A 26,056-nucleotide genomic window follows, 5' to 3' on the forward strand; every position below is an offset into this window, starting at 1 on the left:
AGGCTGCTTGCTTTGCATTATTTGATCCGGGCCTTTATACAAGAGGTAACACGTATAACTCTGCCAGTTATGACACCCTTGTGCCCATGGGATTTGAATTTAGTTTTGTCAGTTTTACAAAGACAGCCCTTTGAGCCGATGTGCAATATTCCCTTGGTTCCTTTGACAAGGAAATTGGTGTTCTTAATTGCGGTAACCTCCGCAGGAAGGGCATCAGAATTGGCAGCTTTTTCTTGTAAAGAGCCATACTTAATTGTTCAAGGACAAGGTGGTGTTACATCCTCACCCAACCTTTCTGCCTAAGGTAGTGTCAGGTTTTCATCTGAATCAAGATGTTGCCCTGCCTTCCTTTTTTCCATAATCTCGTTCTGCGGAAGAAAAATTGTTACACTCTCTCGATGTTATGAGAGCAGTTAAGGCCTATCTGAAAGCGACAGCTCAGATATGAAAAACTGATGTTTTTTTATGCTGCCAGATGGCCCCAGGAAGGGGCAGGCAGCGTCAAAATCAACTATTTAAAAATGGATTCATCAGGTTATTATTCAGGCTTATGGTTTAAAAAGATGGGTTCTGCCTTTTCAAGTTAAAGTGCACTCTACCAGGGCAGTCAGTGCTTCTTGGGCAGTACATCACCAAGCCTCTATGACTCAGATTTGCAAGGCCGCAACTTGGTCGTCAGTGCATACATTCACTATCATTCTATCAGGTGGATAGAAGATGGCAAGAGGATGCCGCTTTTGGGTGCAGTGTACTGCGGGCAGCAGTATAGGTCCTCACGTCTGACGACCTGCTTTGATTTGTGTCTCCCTCACCTCAGAAGGCATTGCTTTGGGACATCCCACATAGTAATTACGATAAAGAAAATAGGATTTTTATAACAGCTTACCTGTAAAATCCTTTTTTTGGAGCACATCACGGCACACAGAGGTCCCTCCCCTCTTATTGGGATATATACATTGCTTTGCTACAAAAACGGAGGTACTCCCTGTATGGGAGGGGTTATATAGAGGGGGCTTTCTGTTTTTTGAGTGTACCGGTGTCCATTGACCTATACAGTAGGTGGCGTATAACCCACATAGTAATTACTATGGTTGCTCTGTGTCCTGTGATGTACTTCAAGAAAAGGAGTTTACAGGTAAGCTGTTATAAAAATCAGTTTTTCCTGCCAAACTGGATTATTGGGGTAGTAGCACAATTTACGTTTTTGAGAACTTAAGTACGTCCATGTGGGCAAGGTATTAAACGTATGTGTGCTCATAAGTCAGGTTTCAGTCAGTTTATAACACCTTATAAACACTTGCTGTGTGCTCACATTAGAGGGCTGGTAGCCTGTCAAGATTCTGTTACAATAGAAAGTAATAAGAATGGAGCTAAGGGTTTGTCACAAATGTGAAGATGAATTACTGCACAATGCATACAGACCCCGAGGAGAATAAGGACTCATTTTAAAAGGCTTTACCCATAGCTCCCAACTGTCCCTGATTTTGAGGGACTGTCCCTGATTTGGAGTAATGTCCCTCTGTCCCTCATTCCTCCTAATTTGTCCCTCATTTTGGTCTGATCTATATAGATGTATATAAAATGCACTTTTTATCTATCAAAAGGTGTTTTCCAGCGCTAAACCATTCATCTGAGTTCTAAATTACTGCATTTGTAAATTTCAAGAGCCAATATAAAGAAATAGTAGTGGTAAAAAAAGCACTTGTGAGTTTAACCACTCTTGTTTTTTGTACAATTCTCCTTTAAGGGGCGTGGCAAGGGGTGTGTCCTATGTCTGCATACTTTTGCTGATAGGTGTCCCTCATTCCAATCTCAAGTTGGGAGGTGTGGCTTTACCTGCTTGTTCAGGGTAAAGTGTATGTAATGATTGTACATTTTTTTTTTTTGTATTATATAGAGGGTTCTTAGGCCCCGTACACACGAGGAGAGATGTCCGATGAAAACGGTCCGCGGACCGTTTTCATCGGACATGTCTCCTGGGAGCTTTTGGTCTGATGTGTGTACACACCATCAGACCAAAATCCCCGCGGACAGAGAACGCGGTGACGTAGAAGACACCGACGTTCTCAATTCGACGCATGCGCGGGATTTCGGTCCGCTGGTTAGACGTACTAACCAGCGGACATGTCCGACTGACAGGTTTCCAGCAGACAAGTTTCTTAGAATGCTAAGAAACTTTTGTCCGCTGGAAACCTGTCCGCTAGGCCGTACACACGACCGAACATGTCCGATGAAACTGGTCCGCGGATAATGATACTTTTTTTTAAATGTGTCCCCAAATGCAGCCTTGTCCCCCCACATATGCAGCCTTGTCCCCCCACATATGCAGCCATGTCCCCAAACATATGCAGCCATGTCCCCAAACATATCCAGTCATGTCCCCAAACATATCCAGTCATGTCCCCAAACATATCCAGCCATGTCCCCAAACATATCCAGCCATGTCCCCCCACAGATGCCGCCATGTCCCCAAACATATCCAGCCATGTCCCCCATATACGCAGCCATGTCCCCAACTTATGCAGCCATGTCCCCCCACATATCCAGCCATGTCCCCCATATACGCAGCCATGTCCCCAAACATATTGCAGCCATGTCCCCCACATATCCAGCCATGTCCCCTGTATATCCAGCCATGTCCCCTGTATATCCAGCCATGTCCCCTGTATATCCAGCCATGTCCCCTGTATATCCAGCCATGTCCCCCGTATATCCAGCCATGTCCCCCGTATATCCAGCCATGTCCCCCGTATATCCAGCCATGTCCCCCGTATATCCAGCCATGTCCCCCGTATATCCAGCCATGTCCCCCGTATATCCAGCCATGTCCCCCGTATATCCAGCCATGTCCCCCGTACCTACTGTTATGATGCCGCCACCGCCGCGTTAATCACTGCGGCGCGGGGAACATTACAGCCAGCGGTCGTTTGAATAGCTGTTTTCCCCGCCGCGCTGTGTATAGAGACACTCCCCCTTGCTCGCGATTGGACAGATCCGTCCAAGGGGGAGTGTCTATGCGCGGCGGGGAAAACAGCTATTCAAACGAACGCTGGCTGTAATATTCCCAGCGCCGCGGTGATTAACGCGGCAGTGGCGGTGGTGGTTGCGGCGGGGTGGGGGCTGGGGCTAAAGTATTCTATTTTAGTATCGGCGGTATTAGCGGGAGTACGAGTACTCCCGCTAATACTCGGTATCGGTCCCGATAACGATACTGGTATCGGTATCGGGACAACCCTAGTTAAAACTCCTGACAGGTTTTTATTGCTGAAATGCCTCTGGGGAGATTCACTCTCTTAATTGATCTGGATGACCTTTGTCTCTAGAACAGAAATGTTTGAACTGTCGCAAGAACAGGAGGTTCCCTGTTCTTATGACAACTGTCTAAGAGGGAATATGGAGAGATCACCTCTGCATCTCTGGGACAGGAAGTGAAGGTAAATCTCTCTAGGAGGACATAGACATATTTGCCCATGCAGTGGGCTGTGCATGGTTAATGGCCCATCTTTGTCTAGGGGTGGGAAGAGTGTAGATATACTTACCTAATCTGCTAATCCAGACCAGTCCCCAGAGTTCTGATTTAATCATTCCCCACTCTATCTAAAGTGTTTGTTTATGAGGCACCTGAGATGAGAACACTGGCTAAAATGACAGGTGCTCCTTAAGCTTAGTTCATTGGGATCCTTCCATATTGTCTCCAGAATCTCACAGATCTGCAGCTGGGGAAAGATTTCTTTAAAAAAAATAAAGACGCAGCCCGTGTGGATTTTTACAAAAATGACCGTGAAGTATCCAAACGGTTCCTGCTTCCTGTTGGAAACTACGTGATCATCCCAACCACCTACTGTCCTTCTGAAGAGGCGGACTTCTTTCTTCGTGTCTTCTCAGAAAGGAACTCCAATGGGCAGTAAGTAGAAAGAGTACATGGAGATGTTTTCACATGTTAAAGCAATCCTGTGGTTTGTTAAATTGGGGCTAAGAATGGGTTTTCTTTGATCCTGTCATCGTCGGCAGCATATACTTACTTTCCTTTGCTCCCATACCGCTATGTTTAGCATCAGGAGCCAAAGGAAATACCCAGTACTTCTGGGTATGGAGGAGAATGTGATTCACTCCATGTGACAGCGCTGGGACCTATGCTGCTATATCCTCACTGTAGCTAACCCCTATTTTAAATTAAATGTATATTTTCTCTGCATGTGAGTGGGCAGTCTCCGAACCAGATTAGGGTATTTTTCTGCCTTCATCTCAAGGGTTTGTCAGCTTTAGAAAATCTTAAGTCAACGAGCACACAAACAAGGTGTATGGAATAATCCCTCCGCCATGACAAAGAAATTCGGACAGCAGCACCTGCTATCATCAGAAGACACTGATCAGTGAAAAGTTTTCTATGATGTCCTATCTACAGACATTGATTAAATAATCTATTTGGGGAGGTTACATATTGATCAATATTCAGCCAGTCCCTGCTGGACCAGTCAAATATCGCTCCGGACAGCTTTAACTTCTTCCCTACCGAGTCATATTAAAATTACTTTGGCGGGAACCTTTTGTCTTTCAGACTTAACGTCATATGATGTCCTTGCTTTTCCGGCCGCTAGGGGGCGCGCGCGCCCCCACCGCATTGCTCGGGACCCGGTGCGCGTGCGTGGCGGCCACGATGTCCGCCGGGGACCCGCGATTGCCTGCAATCAGGGCAGGACCATGAATCTGTGTGTGTAAACACACAGATCCACGTCCTGTCAGCGGTGAGGAGACCCATGTGTGTTCCCAGTACAGAGGAACACACATCGATCTCCTCCCCTTGTGAGTCCCCCTAACACAGTGGTTCTCAACCTGGGGGTCGGGACCCCCTCGGGGGTCAAATGATGATTTGCCAGGGGTCACCAAATCCTGGGCTGTTCCTGAAGCCAGCACCACTCTCCCAGCCTTCTTGCAGCTGTCTCTGGAGCTGGTGGCCACCCAACTGGGCTGTTCCTGGAGCACAAGGCCGCCCACTCAGCCTCTTTGCAGGGGCCCATTCAGTTCAAGGCATGGCTGGGGGCAGAGACTAGAGGTCCGCTGACTGTTGAGTATTGTGAGGTGGGAGGGGCTGGAGGAGACCCTATCTCCTGATTTCAGCATAGGTGTCACTGCTATGAGACACCACAAAGTTGGAGACATAGTGGGTAACACTACCTGTGATTATAGTTGCCATTAAAAGTCCCCACTACAGTTCTCAGATCAGCAGATGACCTTGATAAGTTGGCCAATCAGAACTCCCCCCAGCATTGCCACTCAAACCACCCCCCACCCACCAAGGAGTAAGAGAAGGAATTAAAATAGAGAATACATGGAAGGGAGAGGAAAAGAGGGGGGAGGAAGAAAGAATAAGGGAGAGAAAGAATAAGAGAAAAAACAAGAAGGACGGCTAGAGAGATTGATAGGGGGAAAAAACAAGAAATTAGGATAGCAAGAGATAAAAGGGAAAGAAAGGAGAACAAAGAGAAAGAGGGGAACATCCTAAAATGTACCATATGAGGTTTTAATACTGTACGAGTGGAGGGGACTCTGGGAGCGCTAAATTTCCATGGGTTAGGGGCGCAAATTACTTGTCTTGCCTTGGGTGTTGACAACCTACGCTACGAAAATAATTTTACTGTTAATGGTCCCCACAACAAATTTTATCAAGGGGTCACGGCACTAAAAGGTTGAGAACCACTGCCCTAACAGTTAGAACACACGTTAGGGAACATATTTAACCCCTTCAGCGCCCCCTAGTGTTAACCTATTCTCTGCCAGTCACATTTACACAGTAATCAGTGCAGTTTTATAGCACTAATCACTGTGTAAATGTGAATCGTTCCAAAAATGTGTCAAAAGTGTCAGATATGTCCGCGGCAATGTCACGGTCACAAAAATCGCAGATCGCCGCCATTACTAGTAAAAAAATAAAATTAAATAAAAATGCCATAATTCTATTCCCTATTTTGTAGACGCTAGAACATTTGCGCAAACTGATCAAATACGCTTATTGCGATTTTTTTACCAAAAATATGTAGAAGAATACGTATCGGTCTAAACTGAGGAAAAAAAACGTTTTTTAAAAAAAATTATGATATTTATTAAATCAAAAAGTAAAAGATATTGTGGTTTTTTTTTCAAAATTGTCGCTCTTCTTTTGTTTATAGTGCAAAAAATAAAAACCGTGATCATATACCACCAAAAGAAAGCTCTATTTGTGGGAAAAAAAGATGTCAATTTTGTTTGGGAGCCACGTCGCACGACCGTGCAATTGTCATTCAAAGTGCGACAGCGCTGAAAACTAAAAATTGGTCTGGGCAGGAAGGGGGTGAAAATGCCCTGTATGGAAGTGGTTAATATAAAACTGATCATGGATGGTTCAAATCTCGGCCAGTTCAGCAGGGACTGGCTGAGATTCAAACCATCTATGGGTAAGCTCATTGTACCCAAGTCGATCCATTGATCAATTTGGGTACAATCGGCATGTTGGATTTTTGCCATGCGATTATTGTCAACAGCTATAGCCACTAACAATAATCATTGTTTTCTCCTGGCAGCAACGGCTCCCTGCACCTCCCACCCCCCAAGAGAACACTATAGCTTCGCAAAAGAGATTCCCCCCATCAAACTAACCATGTTGATGGGGAAAACTAGCGATTTTTTTTTTCCTGTGAAAAAAGATTGCATCATTTATGACCAGATTAAAGTGGTAGTATACTCTGTACTACCACTTTAACCACTTAAGACCCGGACCTTTATGCAGGTAAAGGACCTGGCCAGTTTTTGCGATTCGGCACTGCGTCGCTTTAACTGACAATTGCGCGGTCGTGCGATGTGGCTCCCAAACAAAATTGGCGTCTACTTTTTCTCACAAATAGAGCTTTCTTTTGGTGGTATTTGATCACCTCTGCGGTTTTTATTTTTTGCGCTATAAACAAAAATAGAGTGACAATTTTTAAAAAAATGCAATATTTTTTACTTTTTGCTATAATAAATATCCCCCAAAAAGATATAAAAAAACTTATTTTTTCCTCAGTTTAGGCTGATACGTATTCTTCTACATATTTTTGGTAAAAAAAATAGCAATAAGTGTTTATGGATTGGTTTGCGCAAAATTTATAGCGTTTAAAAAATAGGAGATAGTTTTATTGCATTTTTATATAAAAAAAAAAATTACTACTGTCGGCGATCAGTGATTTTTTTCGTGACTGCGACATTATGGCGGAAAACATCAGACAATTTTGACACATTTTTGGGACCATTGTCATTTTCACAGCAAAAAATGCTATAAAAATGCATTGTTTACTGTGAAAATGACAGTGCAGTTTAGGAGTTAACCACTAGGGGGCGCTGAAGGGGTTATGTGTGACCTCATATGTTTTTCTAACTGTAGGGGGGCGGGGCTGGACGTGTGACGTCATTGATCGTGTTTCCCTATATTAGGGAACACACGATCAATGAAGCTGCCACTGTGAAGAACGGGGAAGCTGTGTTTACACACAGCTCTCCCCGTTCTTCAGCTCCCGGGACCGATCGCGGGACTCCAGCGGCGATCGGGTCCGTGGGTCCCGCGGCCGCGGAGCTTCGGACCGGGCCGCAGGCGCGCGCCCGCGACCCAAGGCTGGGCACTTAAAGAGGACGTACAGGTACGTGCTTGTGCCCAGCTGTGCCATTCTGCAGGAGGCGGTCCTTACATGGTTAACCTACAGGTAAACCTATAATAAGGCTTACCTGTAGGTATAAAGAATATCTCCTAAACCTGTAAGGCCCCGTACACACGACCGAGTTTCTCGGCAGAATTCAGCCAGAAACTCGATCGGAGCCGTATTCTGCCGAGAAACACGGCCGTGTGTACACTTTCGGCCGAGGAAACCGACGAGGATCTCGTCGGGCCAAATAGAGAACATGTTCTCTATTTCCTCGTTAGTCTACAGGGAAACTTGGCTCGCCGAGATCCTCGGCGGCTTCACAAGGAACTTGACGAGCAAAACGATGTGTTTTGCCCGTCGAGTTCCTCGGACGTGTGTACGGGGCCTGAGGTTTAGGAGATATTCCCCCCGCAATGCGCCGCTGACTGCAGCGGCGCATGCACAGCGGGGATCCTCGGCTAAAGGCCCGGCAGCCGCTGGACCTTGCCCGGGAGAAGTCTCCTGCGCACATGCGCAGGAGTGACGACATCGCAACTCCAGCCAATCACAGCGCTGGAGCAGCAATACCCGGAAGACACGCCGAGGAAAGATGACATCTCCCTCGGCGTGGACCAGGTAAGTTCCTCTCACCTCGTTCCGAGGTAAGTATTTCATAATGAGCTAGTATGCGGTGCATACTAGCTCATTATGGCTTTTGCTTTTCAGGTTTAAAAAAAAAAAAGACAGCGGGTTTACTAACGCTTTAAGTATTAGACTGGCAATTTTTTTAATTAATTTTATTTGTTTTAGTGAAACTGGCAAAGTGGTGGAAGAAAATATCTATGAGGTAAATTCAAAGTTGTTCACAATTTATATAATGTATATATGAGTCTTCAGCCCATATACCTTTTTTTATGTCCTTTCAAACTTTTCCGAGCTCATAACATTTCATTATTATTATTATTATTATTATTATTATTAGTGTGTACATTTCTCATTATCATTTGCAATATATTCAAACCCCAAAACAAAAAAGATTTAACAGCTTACCAGTCCTTAGGCCCCGTACACACGTCCGAGGAACTCGATGGGCAAAACACATCGTTTTGCCCGTCGAGTTCCTTGTGAAGCCGCCGAGGATCTCGGCGAGCCGAAATTTCCCATTGAACGAGGAAATAGAGAACATGTTCTCTATTTCCTCGCCGAGGTCCTCGTCGGCTTCCTCGGCCGAAAGTGTACACACGGCTGGGTTTCTCGGCAGAATTCAGCTCCGACCGAGTTTCTGGCTGAATTCTGCCGAGAAACTCGGTCGTGTGTACGGGGCCTGAGAAGTGGTGGCTACATTTGTTTTCCAGTTTTCATTATCACCACCTGGTAATTCTGCCGGTAACATAGGGCCAGATTCACGTAGCCCGGGCGCAACTTAACTTTTCCGATTTAAGTTACACCGCCGCAAATTTTCTGCCTAAGTGCCCGATCCACAAAGCACTTACCTGGAAATTTGCAGCGGTGTAACTTAAATCCGTCCGGCGCAAGGCGGGCCCAATCGAATGGGGCGAGTCCCATTTAAATTAGGCGCGCTCCCGCGCCGGACGTACTGCGCATGCTCCGTCGGGTAAATTACCCGACGTGCATTGCGCTAACTGACGTCGCACCGACGTCATTTGCTTAGACGTTAACGTAAATGGCGTCCAGCGCCATTCACAGACGTCTTACGCAAACGACGTTGATGTTTAAATTTCATCGCGGGAACGACGGCCATACTTACCATGGCTTAAGACAACTAGGGCTCAGCCCTAATTTTACGCGGCGTAACTCGACGGAAACGACGTTTAGATCGACGGGCCGTTCGGGACGTTCAGGGATCGCCGTAAGTCTTCATTTGCATATTCTACGCCGGCCGCAATGGCCTCGCCACCTAGCGGCCGGCCTAGAATTGCATCCTTAAGATCCGACAGTGTAATTCAATTACACCTGTCGGATCTTAGGGCTAGCTATGCGTAACTGATTCTATGAATCAGTCGCATAGTTAGCAACAGAGATACGCCGTCGTATCTCGTTTGTGAATCTGGCCCAAACTTCCTGTTGTGGGGTGACCACGCTCACCCCCTGTACTGCATCTATGGAGGTGACTCCTAGGATAGAGATGTGTTAGGACTACAAAACAACTCCCAATCTCCTCATCCTAATTACGTATTGGGATGGGGGGTCTGTAGTCAACAAAAGATAGATGGGAAGGCTGATGACTTTGAGATTTCAGTGCCATGCCCAGCAAGTTGGATTTCTATTGTGGTCCATGGATATTTTCTGTACTTGATGAAAATGTTTTTACCCTGAAAAAGGTAAATTAATGCAGCCACTATATCTAAGGACTACAGTACATTTTGATTTTGGGGTTTAGATACACTTTAACCACTTGCAGACCACGCTATAGCCGAATGACGGCTACAGCGTGGTCATCCAGATCTGGAAGGCCATCATATGATGCGCCTGGACACTGCTGAGGATTGAGGTAAGGAGCCAATCAGCGGCTATTTACCATGTGATCAGCTGTGTCCAATCACACACGATCAGACATTCCGACCACAAAACCATGGATTTTTTTTCGACGGATGTTGGCTCAAACTTGTTTTGCACACACGGTCGCACAAATGTTGTCGGAAAATTCCGATCGCCAAGAACGCGGTCACGTACAACGGCACTATAAAAGGGAAGTTCAATACCAAGTGCGCCACCCTTTGGGCTCCTTCTGCTAATCTCGTGTTGGTAGAAATTTGGTGAGAGACGATTCGCGCTTATATGTGATCTGTTGCTGTTCCCGATCTCTCGAAATCTCAGAGAAATCAGTTTGTCAGAACTCTGTGTGAATATCTACAGCAAAACAACTTCATTATTCTAGCATTATACAGAAGAAGAGAATGCGCTGCATTAAAAGATTTAAAAATTTGCAGCGTTACGAATGCTAGTTTTACCAGACCGAGCGCTACCATCTCGCACTTGATTCAGAGCATGTGTAGAATTTTGTGCGTCGGAATTGTCCACACACGATCGAAATATACGAGAACAGATTTGTTGTCGAAAAATTTGAGAACCAGCTCTTAAATTTTTGTTGTTGGAAATTCCGTCAGCAAATATTCGATGGAGCCTACACACGGGTTGGAATATTTGTTGTCAGAAATTCAGAGCGTGTGTACGTGGCATTAAAGTGGTTGTAAACCCCCCCCAAAAAAACGTGTAGGTTGAGGAGATATTGCAAACACCTACAGGTAAGCCCTAATCTAGGCTTACCTGTAGGTGTAACTGCCCACAGAGAGTTTACAACCACTTTAACTACTTGAGGCCCGCGCTATAGCCGAAAGACGGCTTCAGCGCGGACCTGAAAATCCAGGAGGATGTAATTTGACGTCCTCCCCTTTGCTCGTTTCCCCCCGAGCGCGCAGCGGGGAAGTTCTGTGCTGGCCGTGTCCCTTGGACACAGCCAATCACAGATCGCAGTAAACAGCCAATCAGAGTGGCCATTTGCTATGCAATCTGTGCGGCCAATGAGAGATGATCTCAAATGTAAACATATGAGATCATCTCTCATTGCCGGCTCACACAGAGACAGCGTCCTGTCAGGGAGAGGAGACCGATCTGTGTCCCTTGTACATAGGGACACAGATCTGTCACCTCCCCAGTCAGTCCCCCTCCCTCATAGTTAAAACACAATTTAGGGTACACATTTAACCCCTTCCTCACCCCCTAGTGTTAACCCCTTTAATGTCAGTCACATTTATACTGTAATTAGTGCATATTTATCGCACTGATCGCAGTATAAATGTGAATGGTGCCAAAAATGTGTCAAAAGTGTCCGATGTGTCCGCCATAATGTCGCAGTCCCAATAAAAATCGCAGATCGCCGCCATTACTAGTAAAAAAAAAAAAAAAATAATAATTCTGTCCCCTGTTTTGTAGGCGCTATAACTTTTGCGCAAACCAGTCGCTTATTGCGATTTTTTTTTTTTTTTTTTTACCAAAAATATGTAGAAGAATACGTATCGGCCTAAATTGGGATATTTATTATAGCAACAAGTAAAAAATATTGTATTTTTTTTTTAAAAATTTGCCCTTTTTTGTTTATAGCGCAAAAAATAAAAACCGCAGAGGTGATCAAATACCACTAAAAGAAAGCTCTACTTGTGGGGAAAAAAGGACATCAATTTTGTTTGGGAGCCACGTTGCACGACCGCGCAATTGTCAGTTAAAGCGACACAGTGCCGGAAGCTGAAATTTCACCTGGGCAGGAGGGGGGTATATGTGCCCAGTAAGCAAGTGGTTAAGGTTTTTCCTCATAATATATGGTTTGGTAACTCTGAAGACAAAACTAATAGTGTGTATGGGGTCTTAGGCCCCATACACACGATAGAATCCATCCGCTGAAAAATCCCAGCGAATGGGTTTCAGCGGATAGATTCTATGGTGTGTACACTCCATCCCAACGGATGTCTTCAAATCTATCCGCTGGAATCCATCCCAACGGATTGATCCGCTGGTCTGTACAGACTCACCGGATCAATCCGTCCAAAGGGATCCCCCGCATGCGTCGTAATGATTCGACGCATGCGTGGAATTCCTTATATGACTGCGTCGCGCACGTCGCCGCGTCATCATCGCGGCGATGGCGCGACGCGTCATCGCCAGAGGATTTCGGCGCGGATTTCGATGGTGAGTACACTCCATCGCATCAAAATCCGCGCAAATCCTCGAGAGGATTTATCCGTGGAAACGGTCCGCTGGACCGTATCCGCGGATAAATCTTCCTGTGTGTACGGGGTCTTAGAGTAAAGGGCTCCATAATAAAATTTACAACTCGTAGGATCTGCAGATTCATTATAGTCAGTTATAGCATAGGCCTACAGTAGGCTTTCTTTAGAAAGCAGTCACAGATTGAATAGAAATGCCTGTCTCTTGCCAGCATGCCGCTGAGAAGGACCCTTCACGGTTTTGGAGATATTTACAATAGAAACGGGTGCCGTTGTCTACGGCTCATGCGCCGTAGCAACGGAGCAGGCGCACTTTAGAAACGGCAATCATGCCGTTTCTAAAGGAGGTCAAGCTGTGACGGGCAGCTCCCACCCACATGCACGGGAGTGACGTCATCGCAGCTTCAGCCAATCACAGCGCCGGAGCCACGATACCCGGAAAGTAACTCCGGGACGACAAGTCGCCGGCCGGTGCTGTGTCGGGCACAGCAGCGGGGGCTTCAATCCCAGGTGAGTATTACATAATGAGCTAGTATGCTATGCACTAAAGTGATTGCTATGCACTAAAGTGATTGCTATGCAATCACTTTAAAGCGGTTGTATACCCTGCTTGATCATTTTTACCTACAGATAAGCCAATAATAAGGCTTACCTGTAGGTAAAATTAGCATCTACTAAACCTGTGATGTATACTAGCACATTATGCTATTGTCTTGCGGGGGTGGGGGGGGTCTCAGAGGTTTACTACCACTTCAGTGTGTGGCAGATATCTCCAATCGGCATGGATTGTAAACGTTTATCCAAAGCTAGGAAAAAGTCCTGGCTTTGTAGTACCTTTACAGCGCCACCTGCTGGATGCATGCATATAGCTTTTTTTTTTGTTATGCCGCGTACACATGGTCGTTTTTTGGGATGAAATAAAACAACTTTTTTTATCATGAAACAAAACAACGTTTTTCAAACTTCATTTTAAAAAACGACGTTGCCTACACACCATCGTTTTTTCAAAATGCTCTAGCAAAGCGCGGTTACGTTCAGCACGTACGACGGCACTCTGTTCCATTCAAGCTTGCGTCATAACTTGCTTCTGAGCATGCGCGGGTTTTAAAACGTAGTTTTAAATGTCGTTTTAAACGTTGTTTTACACTATCATTTTAAATGACACAAAAAATGCGTTTTGAAAAACGACATAAAAAATTGAAGCATGCTCAAATTTAATTTTTGTCGTTTTTCAGAAGACATAAAACAATGTTTTCCCCACACACGGTCATTTTAAATGACGTTTTTAAAAATGTCGTTTTTTTTCCATCACAAAAAACGACCGTGTGTACGCGGCATTATAGTCTTGGCCTATACATACAGTATATACAAAACGTCCATACGTTGATTTTACATAACTGTTCTTTTTTTTTTTTTTAACAGTGTCTCTGTGCTGCACTCATATAAAGGGAACTACATACGCATACACAGAACGGGTGACTGCGCATCGTCTTTGAACTACCTGTTTGCTCAGAGGCAGAACTATCTTTATTCGATCAATTATAACCCTTATCAGGAATATAGAAAATGACCAGTGTATTGCATTTCATGTAAAATACTTTTTCTTTATATAAAAAACACCTAACAAAAGTCAATAAAAAATAAAAATGTTATGGTTGGTTTGTCTGTGTAAATCTTTTTAGCTGTAATACATAAACCATTTGCCTTCAACCACTTGTGGGTCTCCACAGCTATAAGAACCTCCCCCACTGGTGGTAATAAAATTAATAATTAAAATGCATTATTGATTTAATATGAAAACGTGCCCCTGGCTTTAGGTATTGGAATGGAAGGTAAAATAGGTGCTCACTAGGGTGACCACGTGTCTCGGATTGCCCGGGACAGTCCCACATTTTGCAGGTCTGTCCCGGGCACATTCATTCCAGGACAATACAGTGTCCCAGAATGAAACTGACACAGCCACCCCCGGGCCAATCTGATGCCCCCAAAAAATGCCGCCACATCACCGCTTTACTCACTGTACTTGTCCTGGCCGGGAATGCCTGGAGGAGCACAATCCCGCCCCCTGCTTGCAAGAATATGTATCGGCCTAAACTGAGGTAAAATCTTTTTTTTTTTTATATCTATTTTGGGGATATTTATTACAGCAAAAAGTAAAAAATATTGCATTTTTTTTTAAATTGTCGCTCTATTTATGTTTATAGCGTAAAAAATAAAAACCGCATAGGTGATCAAATACCACCAAAAGAAAGCTCTATTTGTGGGAAAAAAAGGACGCCAATTTTGTTTGGGAGCCACGTCGCACGACAGCGCAATTGTCAGTTAAAGCGACGCAGTGCCGAATCGCACAAAAGGGGCAAGGTCCTTAACCTGCATAATGGTCCGGGTCTTAAGTGGTTAAATGCAAACGCGGCATCCAAAAAAAACTGACGTTTTAAACGTGGGTTACTATCTGTCAAGTTAAATACTGTATTTTCCGGCTCAATAAGAGACGCACCTAGGTTTTAGAGGAGGAAAACACAAAAAAAATATTCTGAACCAAATGGTGTACTAAAATATTTTCCAGTGCCCATGGAATGCAGTCTGACCATTGTCAAAGAAATGCAGAGTTACCATATCCCATAGTAAATGCAGAGTGACCATAGTAAATGCAGAGTGACCATAGTAAATGCAGAGTGACCATAGTAAATGCAGAGTGACCATAGTGAATGCAGAGTGACCATAGTGAATGCAGAGTGACCATAGTGAATGCAGAGTGACCATAGTGAATGCAGAGTGACCATAGTGAATGCAGAGTGACCATAGTAAATGCAAAGTGACCATAGTGAATGCAGAGTGACCATAGTGAATGCAGAGTGACCATAGTAAATGCAGAGTGACCATAGTGAATGCAAAGTGACCATAGTGAATGCAGAGTGACCATAGTGAATGCAGAGTGACCATAGTGAATGCAGAGTGACCATAGTGAATGCAGAGTGACCATAGTGAATGCAGAGTGACCATAGTGAATGCAGAGTGACCATAGTGAATGCAGAGTGACCATAGTGAATGCAGAGTGACCATAGTGAATGCAGAGTGACCATAGTAAATGCAGAGTGACCATAGTAAATGCAGAGTGACCATAGTAAATGCAGAGTGACCATAGTAAATGCAAAGTGACCATAGTAAATGCAGAGTGACCATAGTAAATGCAGAGTGACCATAGCCCATAGTAAATACAGAGTGACCATAGTAAATACAGAGTGACCATAGTAAATACAGAGTGACCATAGTGAATGCAGAGTGACCATAGTGAATGCAGAGTGACCATAGTGAATGCAGAGTGACCATAGTAAATGCAGAGTGACCATAGTAAATGCAGAGTGACCATAGTAAATGCAGAGTGATAGTTGCCAAAAATGCAGCCTTACCTTACGTTGCTCTTCCACCTAGCAGAAGACAAAGCAGCCCGAGCCAGCCAGCCGGAAGATCGCCCGGCGAACAGGGGGGTTTGGAAAGTCTGTCCCCCGCCTCTCTTCCAGAGGTTCCGGCGGAAGGAGATGCGAGCGGTGGCAGGGGGCGGAGCCAGCGGCAGTGTGGGGCAGTGTCATACCACCTAGCAGAAGACAGAGAAGCCCGAGCCAGCCAGCCGGAAGATCGCCCGGCGAACAGGGGGGTTTGGAAAGTCTGTCCCCCGCTCTCCTGCCTCTCTTCCAGAGGTTCCTGCGGGAGGAGATGCGAGCGGTGGCAGGGGGCGGAGCCAGCGGCGGCGTGGGGCAGTGTCATACCGTATATTCAAACTTTAAGACGCAGGGACATTTTCCCCCATATTTCTGGGGGGAAAAGTGCGTCTTATAGTCCGAAAAATATGGTAGAGGGACTCCACTATCTCTATCTCATAGTACAGGGCCTCCAGACACTCCCTCTCCTAATCTGGGACCTCCTGGCACCCCTCTCCTTATCTGGGACCCATTGTACCACCTACCCCCCCCCCCCATCCTGAGTAGGGGCCCCATGAGAGTCTCCTGGGCTGGTATCTTTATAGGGTCACCGCTTGCCTGCTGTAAGTCTCCCCTCCCATGTGACAGCCCCTGTGTTTGTATCCGGCTCGGAGCTGACGGCGTCTTTATGTCACGGATTTCCACGTAGTGGGCGGCCCGGCCAGCGTTTAACGTTGCTAGGATACAGGGGCCGCATAGAGCATGCGCAGTCACCGTCAGTGGCGGCTGGTGCTCAACATTTTTGGGGGAGCGCAAACGAAAAAAAAAAGCCTCACTGTGCCCATTAAATGCAGCCACTGGGCCCATCAAACGCAGCCACTGTGCCATCAATTGTCACCACTGTGCCATGCCATCAAATGCAGCCACTGTGCCATCAATTGTCACCACTGTGCCATGCCATTAAACGCAGCCACTGTGCCATCAATTGTCACCACTGTGCCAAGCCATCAAATGCAGTCACTGTGCCATGCCATAAAACACAGCCACTGTGTCATCAATTGTCACCACTGTACCATGCCATCAAACGCAGCCACTGTGCCATCAATTGTTACCACTGTGCCATGCCATAAAATGCAGTCACTGTGCCATGCCATCAAACACAGCCACTGTGCCATGCCATCAAACGCAGTCACTGTGCCATGCCATCAATCACAGCCACTGTGCCATCAATTGTCACCACTGTGCCATGCCATCAAACGCAGCCACTGTGTCATGCCATCAAACGCAGCCACTGTGCCATCAATTGTCACCACTGTGCCATTACATCAATGCAGCCAATCAGTGCCACTAAATGCTGACCAATCATTGCTGCCAACCAGTGCTGCCAATCAGTGGCCTGCCTATCGGTGGCCATCAGTACTGCCAATCAGTGGTGCCTATCAGTGCCAATCATTGGCACCTATCAGTGCTGTCAATCAGTGGCACCACTCAGTATATTAGGTAATGACCACACTATTTACAATAAACTACTGGAGGTGAAATAAAAAAGTGTCAGTGAAAGGCCTGCCGCTAAGCACTGTTATGTGTTCCCACACAAGAAAAAGCAAAGAGCAGCGATAACTTACTAATCAATAACTTAATAATGGTAGTACCCTCCAATGTATGGAAATATCAATAACCTTCAATATTACCACAATACCGGTCTCTATGATACGTAACTTCACATATAAAACACACCAAACTGAAAAGAAGACATGACAAACTAAACTTAGCAAGGATGGTGGAAACCCCTCCTATAGATATTTACCATACAGATCAACTTCAAGTGCAACAACTTTTTAGTTGGGAGGTTCCCACCATTATCGCACTTTGGAATTTTTATTTTTTAGATTGTTACACTTCATTTTATATGTTTTAGTTACTATTATAATTGAATTTTTGCATCTGAAGTAAATTTTCCACCACCCCTGCTAAGTCCATGTGTTTATGGACCTTGCTTTGTGCACTGGTGTGCAGTCATGCTGGAACAGGAAGGGGCCGTCCCCAAACTGGTAACACAAAGTAGGGAGCATGAAATTGTCTAAAATGACTTGTATGCTGACACCTTAACCACTTGCCGACCGCGCACCGTCGTTATACGTCCACAAGGTGGCTCTGCTGGGCGAGAGCACGTAATATGACGTCCTCTCTCCCAGCCGCCACTAGGGGCGCGCGCGCCCCCCGCTCGCCCCCGACTCCTGTGCGTGTGCCCGGCGGGCGCGATCGCCGCCGGGCACACGCGATCGCTCGTTACAGAGCGGGGACCGGGAGCTGTGTGTGTAAACACACAGCTCCCGGTCCTGTCAGCAGGGGAAATGCTGATCTTCGGTTCATACAATGTATGAACAGAGGATCAGTGTTTCCCCTAGTGAGGCCACACCCCCCCCCCACAGTAAGAACACACCCAGGCATACTTAACCCCTTCCCCGCCCACTAGTGTTAACCCCTTCACTGCCAGTGGCATTTTTATAGTAATCCAATGCATTTTTATAGCACTGATCGCTATAAAAATGCCAATGGTCCAAAAAATGTGTCAAAAAAGTCCGAAGTGTCCGCCATAATGTCGCAATACCGAAAAAAAAAATCGCTGATCGCCGCCATTACTAGTAAAAAAAATATAATAAAAATTACATAAAAATACCCCCTATTTTGTAAACGCTATAACTTTTGCGCAAACCAATCAATAAACGCTTATTGCGATTTTTTTTAACAAAAAATATGTAGAAGAAAACGTAGCGGCCTAAACTGAGGAAAAAAAATGTTTTTTTATATATTTTTGGGGGATATTTATTATAGCAAAATGTAAAAAATATTCATTTTTTTCAAAATTGGCTCTCTATTATTGTTTATAGCGCAAAAACTAAAAACCGCAGAGGTGAGCAAATACCACCAAAAGTAAGCTCTATTTGTGGGAAAAAAAGGACGCCAATTTTGTTTGGGAGCCACGTCGCACGACCGCGCAATTGTCTGTTAAAGCGACGCAGTCCCGAATCGCAAAAAGTACTCTGGTCTTTGGGCAGCAATATGGTCCGGGGGGTAAGTGGATAAAGTGGAGTTCCAACCAGGAAATTATTTTTTCACAAACAATCATAAAAAAAATATAAAAAAAATATTTTTTTATACTCACCCGAAATACCTGTTGCTATGCGGAAGTCCGTAATCTGCCTCTTCTATAACCGCGGTCTGTCTTCTTCTGCATCCTCTTCTAGTGAATGGGGCGCTCTGCTTTCTGGGAACTGTGTGTATCCCAGAGAGCAGCTGCCCATTCACAAGTCGGCGCGAGACTCGTGCATTCGCGCAGTAGGAAACGGGCAGTGAAGCCGTAAGGCAGCAGCTACTAACACTGTAGCTGCTGGCTTCACTGCCTGTTTCCCTTAGTGTGGATGGTGGCATGGGACCTGCACCGATCGAGGGATCGGCATCAGGGGGGGGGGGCCATCAGTGCGGGCGAGTAGAACAGGTAAGTGTCCTTATTAAAAGTCAGCAGCAGTGTTAGTAGCTGCTGACGTTAAAAAAAAGAGGTCCCTTCACTGGAACTAAGGGGCCAAGCTCAACCCCTGAAAAACAACCCCACACCATAATCCCCCCTCCACCAAATGATTTGGACCAGTGCACAAAGCAAGGTCCGTAGGTATCAGCATACTAGAGCCTGGACAGTTCTTATGTAAAGGGTTTTTAATATGACGGCCGAGTGGGAGCTCTGTCATCATGGGAGGATGTCATATGAATCGGCCGCACTCCGGCGCAATCTGTCATCCGCCGCTGAGTCTACTGGACACAGATCACTGTACAGACAGGGCCGGTCACAGCCAATCACAATAGTGAACAATGAATGAATTTTCAGCTTTCAGCGCTGTAACATTTTGAATGACAATTGCGCGGTCATGCAACGCTGTACCCAAATTAAATTTTTATACCTTTTTCCCCCACAAAAAGAGTTTCTTTTAGTGGTATTTGATCCCCTGGCATTTGATCACCTTTATTTTTTGCGCTATAAATGAAAAAAAGTAAGAATTTTGAAAAAAACACAATATTTGTAACTTTTTGCTATAATAAATATTCCAATAAAAAAAAAAAGAAATTCTCAGTTTAGGCCGATATGTATTCTTCTACATATTTTTGGTGAAAAAAATAAATAGAAAATCACAATAAGTGTATATTGGTTTTCGTAAAAGTTATAGGGCCAGATTTACAGCGGAGATACGACGGAGTATCTCTCAGAGTATCTATGCGACTGATTCATAGAATCAGTTACGCATAGATATCCATAAGATCCGACAGGTGTAATTGTTTTACACTGTCGGATCTTAGGATGCAATACCGCGGCCGCCGCTGGGGGGAGTTTGCGTCGTAAACCAGCGTTGGTTATGCAAATTAGGAGATCCACAACGGTTTTTCGCGTTCGCTACGTCGCCGCTAGTCTTGTTTCCCGTCGCAAAGTTAGTCGTCGTTTTGGGTGCCTTAACTTTACACAGCAAACGTATTGCTGTATAAAGTATGGCCGTCGTTCCCGCGTCGAAATTTAAAAATTCACGTCGTTTGCGCAAGACGTCCGGGAATACGGAAGTACGCTACGCACGTCGCTGTTCGAAAAAATGACGTCACTGCGCGCAAAGCATGGCGGGAATTTCGAAACGGAGCATGCGCAGTAGGTCCGGCGTGGGAGCGCGCCTAATTTAAATGGCACACGCCCATTTAAATTACGCGGGCTTACGCCGGAGGCCGCCGGCGTAGTTTTCATCGCAAGTGCTTTGTGAATCAGGCACTTGCGATAAAAACTTGCGGAGGTGTAACGTATCTACGATACGTTACGCCGCCGAACTTCTACCTGAATCTGGCCCATAGTGCCTACAAAATAGGTTATTGATTTATGGCATTTTTATTATTTTTTTTTTTTTACTAGTAATGGTGGTGATCTGTGATTTTTATCATGACTGTGACATTGCAGCGGACAGATCGGACACTTTTGACACCATTTAGGGACCATTGACATTAATACAGCGATCTTTGCTATAAATATGCACTGATTACTGTATAAATGTCATTGTCAGGGAAGAAGTTAGCACTAGGGGGCGAGCAAGGGGTTAAATGTGTTACCTAGGGAGTGATTCTAAAGGCCCATACACACGATCGGACTTTTTGACAACTTTTTGACTTTTTGACAACAATTGTCCGACGGACCTGTTTTAGCGGACAATGCGACCATGTGTATGCTCCATCGGACAATTGTTTTCTGTTTTTCATCAGACAAATGTTTGCTGTGAATCCTGTCAAACTTTCTGGTAACAAATGTCCGATGGAGGATAATCCGATCGTGTGTACACAAGTCCATCGGACTAAAGTCTAAAGCAGTGTTTCCCAACTCCAGTCCTCAAGGCATACCAACAGGTCATGTTTTCAGGATTTCCCTCAGATGAAACGGCTGTGGTAATTACTAAGGCAGTGAAACTGATCAAATCACCTGTGCAAAATAATGGAAAGCCTGAAAACATGAGCTGCTGGTGGGCCTTGAGGACTGGAGTTGGGAAACACTGGTCTAAAGTACAAACACGCATGCTCAGAACCAATGCTGAACATCAGACAACAATAGCAGAAGTTGCCCACAGGGTGGCGGCAAAGAGCTGAAAAAAACACGTGATTAGGTGAAAGATGGCTGAAAATGTTGTTCCGTGTGTATGCAGAACAAGTTCACGGCCAACGCCCATTCGGACCAAAATCCACGGAAAAGTCTGATGGAAGTCCGATCGTGTGTACGATGCTTTACTGTGGGGGGATGGTAAAGTAAACAAAGCCGCAATCGCGGCTGTCGGCATGAGATCTGTGAATTTTTTTTTTTTCACAATCTCATGTTTTCAAGCCTGGAGGAGAGATGTGGGGTCTTATTGACCCCACATCTCTCCATAAAGACGACCTGTCACACACTATTCCTATTACAAGGGATATTTACATTCCTTGTAATAGGAATAAAAGTGATCAATATCCTGAAGACGGTTAAGTAAAGTTTCATTATAGTACATTTATTTGTTGCCTATTCCACACCTGCCCCCCCCTCCTTTTTTTTTTTATTGTTTTCTTAGTTGTGTGTACTAGTTTTGTAATCTGCTTGACGAAATGATGTGCCCTCTAAGTACATATGAATTTGTGTATAAATAAATTTGTCCAGGCATAAATTTGTTTATATATAACAGTGTAGCGTCAATCGGGGAACCCTATACGGGTACTCCTAAAAACCAAAAAATAGGTATTCCACCCCACTTCATGGCTTAAAGTATCACAAGTGATCAAAAATTGAACGTGAACCAACCATTCAAAGTTAAATAAACAGAAATTGTTCCGAGGTACTGTCACCGCAGTGATTATGTACCATACCATAGGGTAAGTGTTCAAACTTAAGAAATGGTGCTAATAAACCAGTGATGGTGAGCCAACCATATATTGAACCATACGCACTAAAATGCAATGATGGTGCAATCTACCGTTACAGGTAGTTGAAAGCAGGTAGTTGGATATCAACAATCAAGGGTAAGTGTTCAAACTTATAAAAAATGGTGCTAATAGACCAGTAATGGTGAACCAACCATATGTTGAACCATACACACTAAAAGTGCAATAGTGATACAATCCACCGTTGTAGGTAGTTTGATATCAACAATAAATCATATAAAGATTAGTCCGTGCTTTATAGAAATGTGATAAGCAATCAATCATATAAAGATTAGTCCGTGCTTTATAAAAATGTGATAAACGTATCCTCTCCTCAGCTGGTTTGTGCAAAACATATATTCCTCAGAAGCAATCCTCAATACTGGACATAAGAAGATAGGTGGGTACGTATAAAAGTATTTTACTAGCAAGATGTAGTTGTTTACTCTTACCGGATCAGGTGGACCCTCGACTCACCGTACGGCGGGAGGCTCTTTAAGGCTTAGGTAGACCGACTGTCTGATCCGGATGTCATCAGGATGGTGGTCCTGGGTAAAGATGGTCCCCAAAATATCCTGGCGTCCAGAGGGTAGCTTGATATTAAACCAGCCTGGTGATAATGTTTAAACACTCCCAGCCATAGGAGAGGAAAAAAGAAAAAAAGGGGGGGCTCCTCATAGTGTAAAACTGGTTTTAATAAAAAAATTCCAAATATCCACACAAGTGACAGGAACTCGATAAAAGCAAATAAAAATTACAAAGCCACACGTGACATGGAAAAACAAACTTTAAGATAAAAAACAGCAGCAACTCCCACCCTTGATGGGTGAATAGGAGTATTTCCAGAAAGAAAAAATGCAGTTGCTGATTCATCGCATCTCCACTGCATTTTTTCTTTCTGGAAATACCCTAAATACTGTATAGGGTTCCCCGATTGGCGCTACACTGTTATATATTTACGTTTACAAAGCATCCATTTTGTTGTGTTGGCAGCCTAATTTTCAGTTTTCTATTTTTGGTTAGCGCAATATTATTATACATACAATTTTTATAAATTTGTTTATATTTGTATAATCATTTGTTTATGTTTGTATAATATTTTTCAATAAAATCAGATTAAATAAAAATAAATAAACAACTACATCTTGCTAGTAAAATACTTTTATACGTTTTATAAATCACACTCATCCCCATGCTGGGCCATCTGGTACAAATGGCTGCTGCAGCATACAGATACATAGAACTGATCTGTGGTTGTATTTAAATGGAATCCACTAATATAATGCAACAAAAGCAAACTTATGTTATATTTTCTAGAGCCTGGACAGTTCTTATATAAAGGGTTCAGCTGGCGTTTAGTACTTATGTACATTTATCACACAGATAGAAACATAGTCAGCCAGGTGCTGCTAAGTTAACCACTTCAGCTCCAGAAGATTTTACTCCCTTCCTGACCAGAGCACTGTTTACAATTTGGCACTGCGTCGCTTTAACTGGCAATTGCGCGGTCATGCGATGTTGTACCCAAACTAAATTTGCATCTTTTTCTCCCCCACAAATAGAGCTTTCTTTTGGTGGTATTTGATGACCTCTGCGGTTTTTATTTTTTGCACTATAAACAAAAAGGGAGCGACAATTTTGAAAAATAAAACAGAATTTTTTACATTTTACCATAATAAATATCCCCAATTTTTATTTTTAATTCATCGGGTTAGGCCAATATATATTCTTCTACGTATTTTTGGTTAAAAAATAAGATAAATAATAAATAAATAAATAAATAAATAATAAAGATTGCAATAAGTGCATATTGATTCGTTTTGCGTAAAAGTTATAGCATCTACAAACTATGGGAAAAGCCCTGAAAAGCCCTGTACACACGATCGGATATCTGATGGAATCTAATCCGATGGATTTTTTCGTTGGATATGCGATGAAGCTGACTTTCATCAGTCTTGCCTACACACCATCAGTCAAAAATCCGACCGTGTCAGAACGCGGTGATGTAAAACACTACGACGTGCTGAGAAAAATGAAGTTCAATGCTTCCGAGCATGCGTCGACTTGATTATGAGCATGTGTGGATTTTTAACCGATGGACTTCCACACAGACGATCATTTTTTTCTAACGGTTTTTTATCCATAGGAAAAATTTAAAACATGTTCTAATTTTTTTCACCGATGGAAAACAAACCGATGGGGCACACACACGATCGGTTTGTCGTGTGTACAGGGCTAAAGATTTATGGCATTTTTATTATTTTTTTTTACTAGTAATGCCTGTGATCTGCGATTTTTAGCAGTATTGAGACGGACAATATACATATACAGCACTGCGTTACTTTAACTGACAATTGCGCAGTCGTGCTACGCTGTACCCAAATAAAATTGATGTCTATTTTTCCCCGCACATAGAGCTTTTTTTGGTGATATTTGATCACCTCTGCAGTTTTTATTTTTTGCGCTATGAACAAAAAAAATAAAGACAATTTGAAAGAAAAAACAATATTTTTTTACTTTCTGCTATAATACATATCTAATAAAAAGATTGAAAAATAAATCTAATTTCTTCATCAATTTAGGCCAATATGTATTCATATACCTATTTTTGGTAAAAAAAATATGTCAATGAGCGTATATTGATTGGATTGCGAAAAAGTTATATCGTCTGCAAACTATGGGATATTTTTATGGCATTTTTTTCATTTATTTTTACTAGTATTGGTGGCAATCAGCGATTTTTAGCGGGACTGCAACATTGCGGCGAACAAAAAGGACACGCAACCGACACTTTTTTTGGGGACCAGTGACACTAATACAGGGATCAATGCTAAAAGTATGCACTGTCACTGTACTAATGACACTGGCAGGAGTTAACATCAGGGGCAATCAAAGGGTTAAATGTGTCAGTGTGGGGGCTGCTCTGACTTGGTGAAGACAGAGATCTCTGTTCCTGCTACAAGAACTCCATCTTCTCCCCTGTCAGAATGGCGATCTGCCTTGTTTACATAAGTTCTGCCACTCACAAAAATTATCGCAGGTGGCCCGGGCAGACATTGTCTGCTGGACACGCTGATTGGCATCCTGGTGTCCAATCAGCATGCGATCACTCCTCTGGCAGAACGCATCTATATGGTATTGTGCTCCATTCAATGGTCACACAGCTTTACTTAAAGTGATACTAAAGCTTTGAATATATATATTTTTTTTTTAAATAACAGAGGTGATCAAATACCAACAAAAGAAAGCTCTATTTGTGGGGGGGAAAGGACACCAATTGGGAGCCACGTCTGTGCAAGCAGAAATATTTTATTTTATTCTATCTTTCTAGCATGTGATTGGATATTCTCTGCAAAGCGATTTTTCACCACATTCACCAAGCTAAGAAAAATTCCTGTGCAAAGTAAAAATTGACTGTGAACGTGCTTTACATAATTAGTGAATTAACCTCAATGGCTCTATTCTGTGAACTGTGCATGTGTCATTATTTATTTAGCATTTTTTTTATTGAGACAATTGACACCTTTCAGTTTCATCCTGCAGAGTTTGTCTTTTCGTGATGAATGCAGAAAAACCAGAAAAACAAAATCCAGACCATCCAAAATTAGCATCAGCACCATGACTTGAATTTAAATATGGCATTAGGGGGTTTTTGTATTTTAATTTTGCATTACTAATCTTTGGGCGTTCCTTTAAAACCACCTGCAGTGCTTGTTAGTCTCATAAACCTCCACCAAACAATAAATGACCCTGGTGTTAGCAGTTTACCTCTGGATAACGAAATTATATGTGGTGACTAGTGTTG

The 26,056-nt window shown here is 43.9% G+C and overlaps 1 protein-coding gene across 1 annotated transcript in view; it reads left to right on the top strand.

The window, feature by feature from the left end:
• The window catches only part of LOC120937871 (calpain-8-like), a 74,116-nt gene extending 60,092 nt beyond the window's left edge, over positions 1-14,024 (top strand). Inside the window, exons 12-14 of the mRNA XM_040351397.1 lie at positions 3,699-3,904; positions 8,439-8,475; positions 13,793-14,024. Coding sequence (XP_040207331.1) covers positions 3,699-3,904; positions 8,439-8,475; positions 13,793-13,816 — 267 coding nt within the window. The 3' untranslated portion in view covers positions 13,817-14,024. The remainder of the gene's footprint in view (positions 1-3,698; positions 3,905-8,438; positions 8,476-13,792) is intronic.
• Positions 14,025-26,056: the final 12,032 nt, after the last annotated feature.

The sequence above is a fragment of the Rana temporaria genome, chromosome 4 (genome assembly GCF_905171775.1).
Source record: "Rana temporaria chromosome 4, aRanTem1.1, whole genome shotgun sequence".
Taxonomy (NCBI): Eukaryota; Metazoa; Chordata; class Amphibia; order Anura; family Ranidae; genus Rana; species Rana temporaria.